The 13,246-nt window shown below is 45.6% G+C and overlaps 1 protein-coding gene across 2 annotated transcripts in view; it reads right to left on the minus strand.

The window, feature by feature from the left end:
• Dock1 (dedicator of cytokinesis 1) overlaps positions 1-13,246 on the minus strand; it is a 542,363-nt gene that overhangs the window by 421,657 nt on the left and 107,460 nt on the right. For both annotated transcript variants that reach the window (XM_004625582.2, XM_012513454.2), the window contains exons 17-21: positions 12,239-12,342; positions 11,700-11,883; positions 7,346-7,443; positions 3,045-3,134; positions 2,602-2,702 (exon numbers count right to left, since the gene is read on the minus strand). In XM_004625582.2, coding sequence (XP_004625639.1) covers positions 2,602-2,702; positions 3,045-3,134; positions 7,346-7,443; positions 11,700-11,883; positions 12,239-12,342 — 577 coding nt within the window. The remainder of the gene's footprint in view (positions 1-2,601; positions 2,703-3,044; positions 3,135-7,345; positions 7,444-11,699; positions 11,884-12,238; positions 12,343-13,246) is intronic.

Genomic DNA, 13,246 nt, shown 5'->3' on the forward strand with positions numbered 1-13,246 from the left:
CCAGCAACAAAAGAAAAGTAGGGCTGGGGATATAGCGCAGGGGCTAGGGATATAGCTCAGGGGCATAAGCACCTGCCTGGCAAGTGCAAGGTCCTGAGTTCGATCCCCGGTACTGCCAAAAAAAAAAAAGAGAGAGAGAGAGAAAGAAAAGAGAAAAATAACTAAAACAGATTATAGCACAATCCTTCAAAATCTAGCAGCACACATTTAGCATATTTTACACAGACCAACAAGAATATACTACAAATTCCTCCTTTTACCAACTTTTCATGTATTCAAGAATTCACTGAGACTTTTCAACATCCAACATGTTCACAAACATAATTCGCTCAGGCTGTTAACTGTGTTTCTGATTAAGTCTGAGAGCAACTGTAATTGCTGTCTGCATGACCCACGATGAGCTATTTTACTAAGAACTCACACTGAGAAGCCTTCCGGCTGAGGGGCTGATGCTTGGCATTGACCACTGATCAGGGTGGGGAACCCCAATATGAAGTCTGGTCTTCTCAGAGGCAGCTCTCACCACGGAGGACTGGGTGTGCTCTGAGGCTCGGCCTACGGGATCCTCCTGCTATGAGGTCCAGAATCACAGCAGAACCACTGGACAACGGAGCTGAGCCCATGCCTCACCTGGTGGTTCTCAATGCACAGCAATATCTAAAGTCCTCGGATAAAATCTATTTCCTTCTCCCCAACTTTACACTTTTCATTCCTATTAATATCTCCCTTCAAAAAAAAAAAAAATCCATAGAACATACTTTGGGAATTCTTCCAATAAATTAATCAAGAAAAGGAATAAAATGTAATAATGAGTTGTGAAGACAGTAGGCAAGAACCAGAAAGTAAATCTGCCAGGGCATTTTATAACTGTGCAAAAAATCAAATTCCTTGGCCTGAGCACTAGGGCAGATCAAAGGAAGCATCAACTACGTCAGGGAAGAGACTACACAGGCTACACAGGACAGAGCTTGGTGGATACCAAGGAGTCCGCTCATACTGGTCATTCTGAAGGACAATCTGCAAAGCTGCCACCTCCCTTGCTGCTTGCTGGGCCCTCGCTGGTCCCACCCACAGTGTGTCAGCCTCCATGAGCTATCCATGCAGAGCCCAGATGGGGTTAGAATACAAACAAGAACGCTCATGGCCCAAAATTTCATTTCTCCCATGAGCCTGCACCTGGCAAGGCCTTCAGGGAAGGACACACGCTGTGACAATACTTAGTACCTGAACTTCACCAAAGCCAGAGCACACCAGAAGGAGGCCGTCAGTTGCAGAGGAACCTTCACGACGTACGTGGTCAGATATGCAAGCCAAAATTGGTTTCCTTGATAATTTAGGGGTAAAATCTCAGACTCCAATTGCTGAGGAGCCACCTAAGGTTGGTAGTTAATCAAAATATAATAAGGATACCTATTTTCCACAATAAAAATCTCCATTCAGCACACGACAGCCTCAGTAGGAGAATACTGATTCCTAGCTCAGTCTCAGCAGAGCCTGAAGACTGAACGGCACACTGCTTCTCTCCCATTGAGTAACCTGCCAATTACCCCCATTTCCATTTTTCCCCAGTGACAGTAAGTGCACCCACTCTGCCCAACAGCACAGCCCAGCAGGGCTGGCGCCAGCAAAGGGACAGGAAGGCCAAGTGCGCTCGGTTTCTCTCCATTTTGGAAATTAAAGTAGGAAGCCTAGCCCAGGCAGGGCTCTTTGGCCATGTTTCAAATACGGAGTAGTACGAAAGCTGCCACCCATAGCAATCGCCACACTCGCCAGGCCACTTCTACCAGCCCTGCATGGCTCAATTTTGGCCTCTCCAGCTAGCAAGTATCATCTGCCCTGCCTCCTCACGCTCTATAAATAATTCTGTAACAGGCCAAGACATTAGGCCTATCTCCACTGCATGAAAAAAGTGTCTTAAACAAACATTTATTAGTAAAAGACTAAAAAGGAAACAGACAAAACGCTGACCCTGGCCTGTTCCGCACACTTGACATCCTGCAGCCCTGGCCGACCTAGAAGCTCCGCCTGCCACCTTGCAACGAAGATGCAGACCGCTGAGCTGTACCAGCAACTGGCTTCCAGGAGCCAGAAACTTAGCCTCGTGGGACTTTGTTTACAGACATGAAACACAACTATCAATGATGATTCTAAGTAGGATGTTCTTACATGATGTAAATTTTCATTTTCCACTGCAGTCAGCACAATATTTGAACAAATATCAAAATGAAAGTAAATAATACACTGTTGTATATTTAATAATAGAAAGAAACCAAACAATCACCTAATACTTTTTTAAAAAAAAAAAAATCTGGCGGAACCGGGGATTTGAACTCAGGCCCTTGCGTTTGCCAGGGAAGTGCTTATTCTACTGAGCCATCTCCCCGAACCCAAGAACTCTACATGTAATAACTCATTAAAATTCCCCTCAAAAAAATCTACCACCTTTTTTTTTTCTTTCAGATGAAGACCAGAGAGGTTATACAGCTTGCCCAAGATCTCAGAGCTTGTACTAGACAGAGATGTCACCTAAGTCCAAACAGGACTAAGTATTTGGCACTCAAGAAAAAGAAGTGATGGTTTTAAAACAACAAAAGGACTCACGTGTAGGCCAATGTTGCACTAAAGTGTTTCTTAATGTAAGTTTCCAAGACAGGATTAAAATGTTGGAATTTTCGGTCAGCAATTAGCCCAATGATGAAGACCTGTCAAATTAATCAATAATAATAAATTAGCAACATAGTAAACACTATTTCAGAATCTTCCCCTGAGCCCTCTGCAGCCTATGTGAGAAAAGAGCCATCACATTTTCAGGCAGAAGGCGAGCCCTCATTTATATCTTCCTGCCTTCGAAATGACATTTGCATAACTATAGTTTCACATTAAAAGAGACTTTCTTTGCACTTCTCCAAAGCTTCTTCCCCTTTGATTGGATTTACAACTGATCAGCTTTCAAGGTGATTCTGATAGCGCCCCTCCCCCCTCAAAGCCTGCAGCATGAAAGCGCTCCTCACTGTCTGAGCAGATGAAAAGGAACGGTCCCTTACCAGGGCGTCAAACACCAGTGTATCAAAAGTCTCGCTCTCGGAGTTCTCCATCATGATGTTGAAGAGGGCATCCAAGGTGTCCTGCAGGAACTGCAAAGACAGAGGTCGGATGGCAAAGTTCACAAGGCTCCTCTTACCCACTGGCAGCTCTGGCTAGACTACATGTTCACCCTTTCCCTATAGGACCTGTAAAGCCACTTCTCCCTGGACTTCTGTATTTTTCATCCATTGGCACATGAAACAAAAACTGGGCATAAACGAACTCTGAACAAAGATACGTCACCCTGAGCCAAGCAGGCTGGGGGAACCAGAGCCAGGAGATCCGCTATTATATCCCCAAAGAGGACCTTGCCAACCCTCTTGCTGGTTTCTGTCAGGCTGGTCACAAAGTCATAGGAAGATGGGCTCTGATGTGTCTCTACCAGCTGGGAGTGCAGGTCTTTGGCCAATAAGCAAGCAGAAGCCACAGAGGGACAGGTTCCAACAGAGAGAAACATGGACTTTCTACCAACCAAGAATCCCAAGAATGGAAGAAGTGATAATCATGTATACAGCAATGTACAAGAGGGCAGCATTCAATTGATGAATGACTTGTACAGTCTACTAAAGTTGACCACATGAAAATTGTCAGGCAGAACAACAAAACATTGTAAATTAAGGAGAAACACGTAACCTTCAAAGTCATGACCAAGTCCCACTCCCCACCCCAGAAAGAAAGCAAAAAGATGGGCCAGGACTAGTTAGGCTGGAAGTGATGAGATTCATGCTAGTGGAGAAATGCAAAGAGCAGGCAGAATGGCATAAAATGGGGTGGCAGCCAAAAATGGAACGAAGCATGCCAGTATCACCCTCGGTCACCTTTGGTCACTAAGAATGCGCACACCGAATCCACAGCATGGATTCACACCCGCTATGATGGCTAGAATCACACAGGTGTGGAAGAGGATGTGGAAAACTTGGAGCTCCCTGTGAATTCACGGCTGGAAGAAATGCAAAACAGCGTGGCAGCTTTGGAAAGCAGTCTGACAATTCCTCAAAAAGTTAAACAGAGATGTGCCATGTGACTCAACAATTTCGTGCCTAGGTACACATCCAAAAGGAAGGAAAACATCTGTTCACACAAAGCCCCCCACACAAATATCCATTACAACACTATCCCTAATTTCAAGGAAAAAAAAAATTCAGGAAAACGTAGAAACGCCACAACTATCCTGCAATTAATAATGGTCTACCTGTACAGAGAACATGGCCCAGTCGTAAGAGGAATGAGTGTACGTGCTACAACATGGATGAATCTTGAAAACATCAAAACATCATCAGCAAAAAGAAAAAAAACCAGCCAGTAGGCCAGGGACACAGCTTAGCAGCTAAGTGCCAGCCTGGCAAGCACAAGGTCCCGAGTTTGAGCACTGGTACCACACACACATACACACACCCACACACCACACACACACACACACACACACACACACACAAAGACACACACATTTTGTATAACTCCAAAGTATATACAATAAACACAATAAGCAAATATACAGAAAGTCAACTATTCCTTGAAGGACGAGTAGGGAAGGACTGCTAATTAAGTATGATATTTCTTTTTAAGAAGATAAAAGTCTTATTTCACTAGACAGTAGTTACAACTGCACAAGTAAAAATACAGGATTATACAGAGTTAAAGGATAAAATTTAAAATTATATGAACTGCATCTCAATGAAGCTATTATTTTTAAAAGGGCGGAGTGGGTGAGGTGGTCACCTAGTACGAACATTAGGACTAAATAAGACTTGTGTGGCCCAGACTCTTTCTGGACAGCCCAGACAACGCACACCACCAAGGGCCTCCCACAGCACACCAAGTATCACAGCCCTAGCGCTGGGAAACAGAACCAGAGGACCCTGCTTCCAGCCCAGCCCTGAGCCCTCCTGCCCGCCTGCATCGTGTGCTGTGCAACCTCCCAGCTCTCCTGTGAGAGTGAGGACAGCTTCCCAACCAGGCAAGACAAGGCAATTCCTCGGGAAAACATCCTCATCACATCCCACGTGCTATGCTCCCCCTAGTTTATACAAGAAAATGCCACACACACCTGGCAGGGGCCAAATCTGCCCTGATTAAGAAGCAGGCTAGTCTACACAACAGGGGCTTAATACACTGTGACTTTTGGGTCTACACCACCTTTTCACTTTTGTAGCATTTTCCATCATTCTCAGATTGTGAATCAATCTTTGCAAAGGTCAAATCTCGACGCCATCTGCTAAGAGCCCGCTGCTCTTGCCAGCGCACTCCCCAGATGCCAAGCCTTAGCCCAGCGTAGCTTAGGCAAGGTCCTGAAGTAGGCCTACCAGGCCCACCCAGACACATGACATGGTCAGGAGCTCAGAAACAGAAACAGAGAGTGCGGGAGCCCCAGAGCTGAGGTAGTCAGGGACAGACACCTGCTGCCAGTCCCCAAATAAAGCCACAACCAGGCTTCTTTAGACATACAACCCCTGAGAATATCCACTGTCGGATGAAAATCTCTATCTTTATTTTGCATCTTAGAAGAAAACCACTCCTTTTACTAAATATGCAAATAGCTTCCTCAGTCTACCAGCTGATACTATCTCTCCATCATTCACTACACATATATGGAAGAGAGGTCTTGAATTAAGACTTCTTAAAAAAGATGTAAGACCACAATCTACCAGTGTCCCTAAGCAACAGGAGCCCTGCCCACATGGGAAGTCCTCAGGTCCTGCCTGTGCATTAGCAACTGTGCACTGAAATTGTCAGTTCATCTCTCGAAGCACACAGTGTAGGTAGAACAGACTGGCAAAGAGCAAAGATGAAGTCCATTATGCCAGGGAAGACAGAAAGGTCGTCCTCGCATGGGTGGCCCAGTGCACAGGAAGGCCGAGTTGGCAAAACTACTTAGAGGCATGAAGAACTGGAGGTGGTAACACAGTCCATATGGAGAATGGACACTGGACGCGACAGTTCTAGATTTTTCCTGGTAAATGTGACAGCAAGTCAACAGAAACAAAGCCAAATCCTCATGTGACACAAGGACTTAAAAATGAAAGAGGACAAAATTTCATTAATTGCATATCTTCTAAAGTACGTTCACTTATTCATCCAGCTTCCATCTGAACTGGGGAATTTAGGGAACCCTGTGAAGTGTAAATGCAATTAGCGCTGTCGAAGCCATTTGCGGAAGACCAGGACCGAAAAAACGATGAAAATGTTAAGAGGAGTGAGGATATGTCTGAATGGTTACATAACGAACTTAGGAAAGTAGTGCAACTAAATTAATTTGCACTGAAGTTAAGTACATTGCTGGTTAATTATGGCCATTTTAGGTAATTAATTTTAGAGAGATAAGGCAGTCTCTTTCTGCAAGTACTTCTCATGGAAGGTGAGGACCTGCAGAGGCACCAAACGCTGCAGAGACTCGCTTACAAGCACTACATGTCGGCGACCAGTGTCCCCTGGTGCACATGAGCACCGTGAAAATCATCATGCATGCTCCTCCCATGAAGGAACATCACTAAAGCACATTATGGGATCCAAAAGAGAAAAGGAGGGCCCAATGCTAGAGGAACCACAGGAAGCACAAAAAAGGACAAAACAGATTTGCAGAGCTTTCGTGTTCCGAGGGATCGCAGATCCACCAAGTCTCACTGCCCAGTCTCGTACTGCTGCTGAGCAGAAGAGGCCTGAATGAATAACAGTGCCTACCATGCCCATGTGCACAGCTACGAAATGAGTTCAAGACCACACAGGAAAGAATGACCAAGACAAGACTCTGAGCGCTACGAGTTTCCTACCACACACCAGCTCTCCAAGTCACTTATCAAGGCCCTCAAAAAGCCGTAAGCCAAGGCTAGTAACAATGACAAGGGGAACATCAACGACGACCAGACAGCCATCTCTGTGTGCCAGATCCAAGATTCCATCTCCTCCAACATTCACAGCAGCCTGCAACAAAGACACTAACTGCTGCCCTCTTTTGGTGGCGAAAAAGTAAGGCTCCATCCAGTAGCTGTTGTGACTGCCACAGCAAGGACCCATCAGATGGGGAAACCAAACCCAAGACCAAGTTAACTCCAAGGCCCACTCTCTGCAGCTGACCTAGACCACAGGTCGGAAGCACTCCGCTCATTCAGTCACATGTCATGATTTGCTGAAGGCAACAGAACTAGAAACCTGTACTACCTTTGGGGCCAGCACCTGCATCTATCTATCAATAACTACAAGAAAGGGACAGGGAAGGAAAGGGGAGGGGAGGGGAGGGGAGGGGAGGGGAGGGGATCAATCTCACCTTTACCACTTCTCCCCCATCAACTTTCATCAGCTGCTTCAAGTTCGGCTGTAGCAGGCTAGTGTTGGATCGCCACTTCAGAAGCCCCAGCAGGTCCACTACAAACAGAACACAAAGGTCAGGTTCTCCCCAACAAGAACACTGTCTCTTTTATTCATACATCATGTGAGGTTCACTGTAAAGTTTTCCAAAAAGAAAAATCAAGCCTTTTTCAAAAAGTTCACCTGCTACATATTTCATTTCTTGGTAGCAATGCACTTAAAATCCATCGTGGTTGAATTCATTGGTCTCAACTACATTTACCATGAAATGGTTTCCATGTAGAAGCTCATAAATCCATCTGGGCACCTAAAAAAGGCTGCACTTCCCAACCTACAAGAAGCACAAGCCAAGCACCCAGAGGACGGAGGCTGTTGCCCCACAAAGGGCCACCCTAGCACCCTCTACCCAGTGACTATGCACATCTAAGAAAAAGCGTCCATTTTTTAATATAAAATGACCTGTAAGAATATAAATCCAACTACGGAAACTGCAACATGACTGCGCTGTGGTAGCCTGCGGAGCTGCAATGACCCTGGACAACGAAGAGCACGCTGTCTCCTAAGCAGCTGCTTGTCCCCACACTTATGTTTTGGTTGGCGGGGGTTGTTTTGTTTTTTAATACAAAAACTGAGGATTGAATATACTAGATTTCACAGGTTTTATTTAAAATCTGAAGGATGGGGCCGGCAAGTTAGCTTAGCGGTCCAAAGCACCTGCTTAGGCAAGCGTGCAGGGACTGCAGTTCGACCCCTGGCACCCCATCCCGCGCCAGCTCCGCCCCCAGGACGGGCTGAGTCAGACACAAAAAAAATAAAGAAAATAAAATCTGAAGGATTTTTGTTAAAGACATCAAATGGTTCTTTGAAGTGGAAAAGAAGAACCTAAGCCCTCTCTAGGACCACACATGTGCCTACACCTTTTCACCTGAAGCTGTATTAATATCCCATTACTTGAAAAATGCAATTAGTAAAGTGCATCTAATTTGCTACTTATGGTCATTAGGAATCCAAAAACTACAGAACTATTAAACTATTCTCAGCTACAGAAACTATAGCCATTAAAAAAACAAAAAAACAAAAAAAAACAACCAATAACACTACTCATTTTCTTAATATAAAAAGAAAAATAGCACATGGCTATCAGAGGATATCAGTGAATGCAGAGACCCAGAATAATCTCAAGACCAAACCACACAAAAACTATGTCTGTAGTGAACACCCAATTAGCATTTTCATTTATTTGACCACACCCAAATACCATTAACAAAACAGAGTTACAAGCAAACAGGGTAGCAGGAGTGCTATGGAATATGTGGTGTGGGTAAAATGCCAGCTGAGTCATACCACAAGACTTTGCACAACTTAATTGCACCTCAGTTTTCTCATCTGAATAATGGGTATGATATTCTGTATTTGTGGGAACACAGCACAAGCCCTGACCCAAAATACTAACAGCTTCAGTTATTCAAAGAGGTAATGTGGAACTGAAAAATGTACTTATTAGAGTGAAAAATGACAAGCTTTAATTTCTAAATAAAAGTAAAATAATGGGAAAGGTCACATCCTGTTCCAACATCCTTTTCACCCCAGGAGACTAAAAGAGACTATGACCTTGTAAGTTGTAATTTTTTTCCCTTTGGGAGGGTATTGAGTATCAAACCCAAGCCCAAGTCTGCTAGGCAAGTGCTCTATGGGGAGTTACAGCCCCCCAAACTTCAGTGTTTCTTACATGGAGTTCAACTCATAATCTGGAGCGCATTCAGGCAAAGCAGGGGGCACTGAGCTGAAATTTACCTCTACATTGCAAATCTGAGTAAAAGTTCAATTGGGCAGATTAGTAGGAGATCACCTTGGAGGGGGAGGAGTGTGTCTGAAGAAAACAGTTAATCCGGACCTAGAGAGCCAGCCACATCACACACACGCTCTCTCCACTGCCCCCGACTTACTCCTGAGGACTTGTCAAAGTGGGGGCCAAAATTATTCTCTGTTTCAGGACTCCTTTCCCTCTCATTATATGGTAAACTAAATGAAGAGAGGAACATATTTCATAGACCCCATGGCATCCAGCATGATGCTCACGACAGAAATGTTCAATACAAACCTCGATGAATAATTCAGCCACCACTTTCCACTAAGTAATGCAACTATGCGGTAACAAATCATGATTTCAGAGAAATGACTCCTTCGAATGAGAATGTGGGACTCAACCTCTAATTCCAATGAGACTGCTGTTTCTTATAACCTAACGTGCCACCAACCACAAAAGGGACATCATTACTGGTATCAAATGAAAGCCTGGAGACTTCCTCCTCTGGTCCAGGGAGGTATAACACGTAGGAACTTCCCTGTTGCCCAGCAACATCCACTGCTAAAAGCAGGATGCTCTTTCCCTGGGTTCTGGAGGGGACATCGGGTGGTTGATGAGGTTCAAGGAGCTAGACGGTACAAAGAGGATCAGCACTACACCCCGGGCACTTTCCTGGTTTAATCCTCTTTCCAGGGATATGTGGGCTGTAGGTGCTACTCAGACATTGTTTGGAATGGAAAGTTGGTTCTAGTTCCAGATAACAGCATCCCAATATGCTTCTGAAACATGACCATGTGCAAGACTGTGACCTCCTACATAATGACAGTAGCAGCCCAAGGCAGCTCTCATTCATCCAGCAGCTACTGAACAACAAAATTCCACATATCTGAGATGGCGGGCCACCTGGAGATGTCACCCCTGCCTGGGTAAAATGAGGCATGACACCTGCGCTTTGTCAGGCACCTAGAAACTGCTGGAGCTCCAGAGTAACACCTGTTGTATGGGGGCACCCCTTCTATAACCCAGCCCCAAGCCAGGGATGGCACTGCTGATTTCCTGTTCCCTAGGTGACAAATGTGCAAGTCCCCTGTGCACCGTCCAGCCCTCCCCCACTGTTTACACCAATCCAGGTCCCCAGGTAAGGCTGTTCCTGTACTCATGGGGATTCCTGCATGGCTACGAGCTAGGACAGTTCATAAATGGTCCAGGTAAAACATGATACCAAGATGACAGGAGTGTAACGTATGCAAAGGGCTTTAAAGCACTTGGGCCCACATAAAGTATCTTAGGGCCTTAAGTGCCCCACCCATGAAGCAGTTTATCCACAATGTCAGCAGTGGGAAAGTATCAGTACGCTGTATATCTCAGAGCAAAGCAGGAGCAACCCTGGCTCAGAGGGTGTGAAAAGCACATAGCACTGAGCCAGCACGCCCAAAACCTGCAGGACACCCAACATTTCAACTGCACTGTCAAGGATTCCAAATGATGGGCTGTTTTCATTCTACATTCATCCTGTCAAAGTCCAGAGGATGCTTGTCCCTTGGCAAACCCAAAACTACTTCTATGACTGACAGGCAACCCTCCGAGATGCAATGCCCGATAGCAACGCACATTAATAATCACAATCCACATCAGGTAGTTAAGAGGAAAAAATTGGATTTTCAAGCTCGGTTTCAAGAGAGCATAAAGTCACGCTGCACAACTGTGATAGGGTCACATTAGGGGGATGCAGTTTCGAAGTGAAGGATCTGTGCAGAGGAGCCTCTGTCTCCTTCAGATGAAGTGACAGCAACAATACCTGTGTGCCCTGAATGAAAAGAAGCCTAGTTGGGTGATGATGTCGCTGGGGAGGTGGCAAGTGGTGGTAAATGAGCAGCACCCCCCTCCCACCAGGGGGACCAGGCACCAGCTGACACACGATCTGCTAGGTTAGCCTAAGCTTTGTCTGCAAGAGTCAGCAGGGGCGGACTTATCTGACACTGCAAAGGGGACTAGAAAATAACCATGCAAACCAACTTTTGCAAAGAAAGGTAGCTGACAATTATCTCCGCAAGAGGCGGAGACAGAGAAAGACACAAAGAACTGAAGGCTTCACATGCTGCATGTGAGGTAACTCCAAAACAGGCACGTCTGCAGAGGAGACAGATAAGGTTCAGAGAAGGCATACTGAAGGTCATTTCCAGGGCCCACAGAGAGCCAGGTTCAAGCTCAGGTCTTCATTACGACACCAAGGTGCGTGCATTTTTTCCTTTGGCCACACCACGTCCTCTGGCCATAAAGCATTCGAAGGAGCAGATCCACTGCTTTGTCTCCCTGTAAAGTGAAGCCTTAAAACAAGCAGAAGTGTGAATTTTAATGTGTGCTGGGTCCCTCCGCCTCCTTCCGAATGCATCAATGCAAGTCATGATTAAAGGACAGAGGGAATCCCACCCCAGCCAACGGCAACCTAAAAAGACGGGGTGGAGCGAGCGCTCCGAAGGTGAACAGGTTTTTATCCTATACTCACCATTCTGGGTCAGCTTGGTAGAACACACCAGGGTTGAGATCTGGAAGGAGTCTTTGCTGATGGTGCAGCTTCCCAGGCTGTGCATGCTCTTGCCTGTGGCCGAGTGGCCTTTTTCTTCCAGCTCGGCTTTCGTGGAGGGCAGACTCAGGTACGTGGTTGCATCTTCCAGCTTCTTGGCTTCAGCCTGTGGGTGTGGTTAGGAGTCTATCAAACAGCTACAGTGCTTTCCCACACTTAGTCACCCATATTCCTTCTCACCATCCTATTTGTGTCTTCTTTGTACTTTACAATGTATTTTAATGATTTCCCTTATTCCTAAAGATTAATTCATATTTATAACCTTTTTATATAGCAAATAAAGTAGTATTGTCTATCACCTCATGAAGGACAGCAAAAGGACCACTCATCAGAAGTCTTCCTTTCTGTAATTAAATATGGCTGCACAGCCGCCCTCTCACCACATACGGTGAGCAACATCAGCTGAAGGGCAGGAAGCCCGGCGCGGCTGCGCCCACAGTGCCAGGCCGTGCCTCACACACCTTGTAGACGAGCAGGTCGTGCTCCCCGTCTCGCAGGGTCGTCCCGTCATACCTCATTAGCTTCACAAACGCGAGGGCAAATATTTTTTCTGATTTATCCTTAGCTGCAATAAAAATCAATAATCATCTGTAACTATGGTCATCACAAAATAACATTATAAAATGCTACAAAGGATACTTATTTGAAAAAAATCAGGCAATTATGAGGACAGACGCTAAAATCAGTTGAAAGATAAAAGAAATGGACCATATTCACCATTAGGAAGACTCCCGTGCCAACAAGACTGGCTTATCCTCAGACCAACCTCCAAACTGAGCCATCGCAATGCAAATCTTATGGAAGAGGTTGTCCGTGAACCCTAAATACTGATTCAAGAATAGAATTAAGGAGAGCAGGAATATGCAAGAAAGCACACAATGCCCAGATCCAAGAGTAACTATGAAGTGGCAATAATGAAGACAGTGTGGCTCCAACAGCAGCACGCAGGCCAGAGGGACAAATAGCACCTAGAAACCCAGTGCCATCGCAAGGGACAGATGCAGGAAGGAAAACTGCTTAGCAAAACAGTGAAGGAAAATAAATTCCTACCTCACACCACATATAAATCACAGAGCGTCTAAAGATGACTGTGAAACTTTCTTTCAATTTAGCAAGAAAGCTCATTCTCCAAGGTTTATGACCTCCCTTCATATCATGTCTAAAACAGTTCATTAGTAGCCCAGTCCCACCCTTTCCCCTCACCTGATTTATTTGTCTTCATAATCCTTATTACTAATAGGTGTGTGTCTGTGCCTACATGGCGGTGGGGGGAGGGGAGAGGTGGGGGAGGGGAGGGGTGAGATGAGAGAGAGGGAGGACAAGGGCAGAGGGAGGGGGAGAGGGAGGGAGAGAGGGAAAGAACTGGCTGTATATAGAAGGGATTTAGTACACATCTTTACTGCTATTTCCCAGAGAGAGGGAGAGAAAGAGGGAGGGGGAAGGGAAGGAGAGGGAAAGGGGAGGGGAAG

The sequence above is a fragment of the Octodon degus genome, unplaced genomic scaffold (genome assembly GCF_000260255.1).
Source record: "Octodon degus isolate 3935 unplaced genomic scaffold, OctDeg1.0 scaffold00010, whole genome shotgun sequence".
NCBI classification, from domain to species: domain Eukaryota; kingdom Metazoa; phylum Chordata; class Mammalia; order Rodentia; family Octodontidae; genus Octodon; species Octodon degus.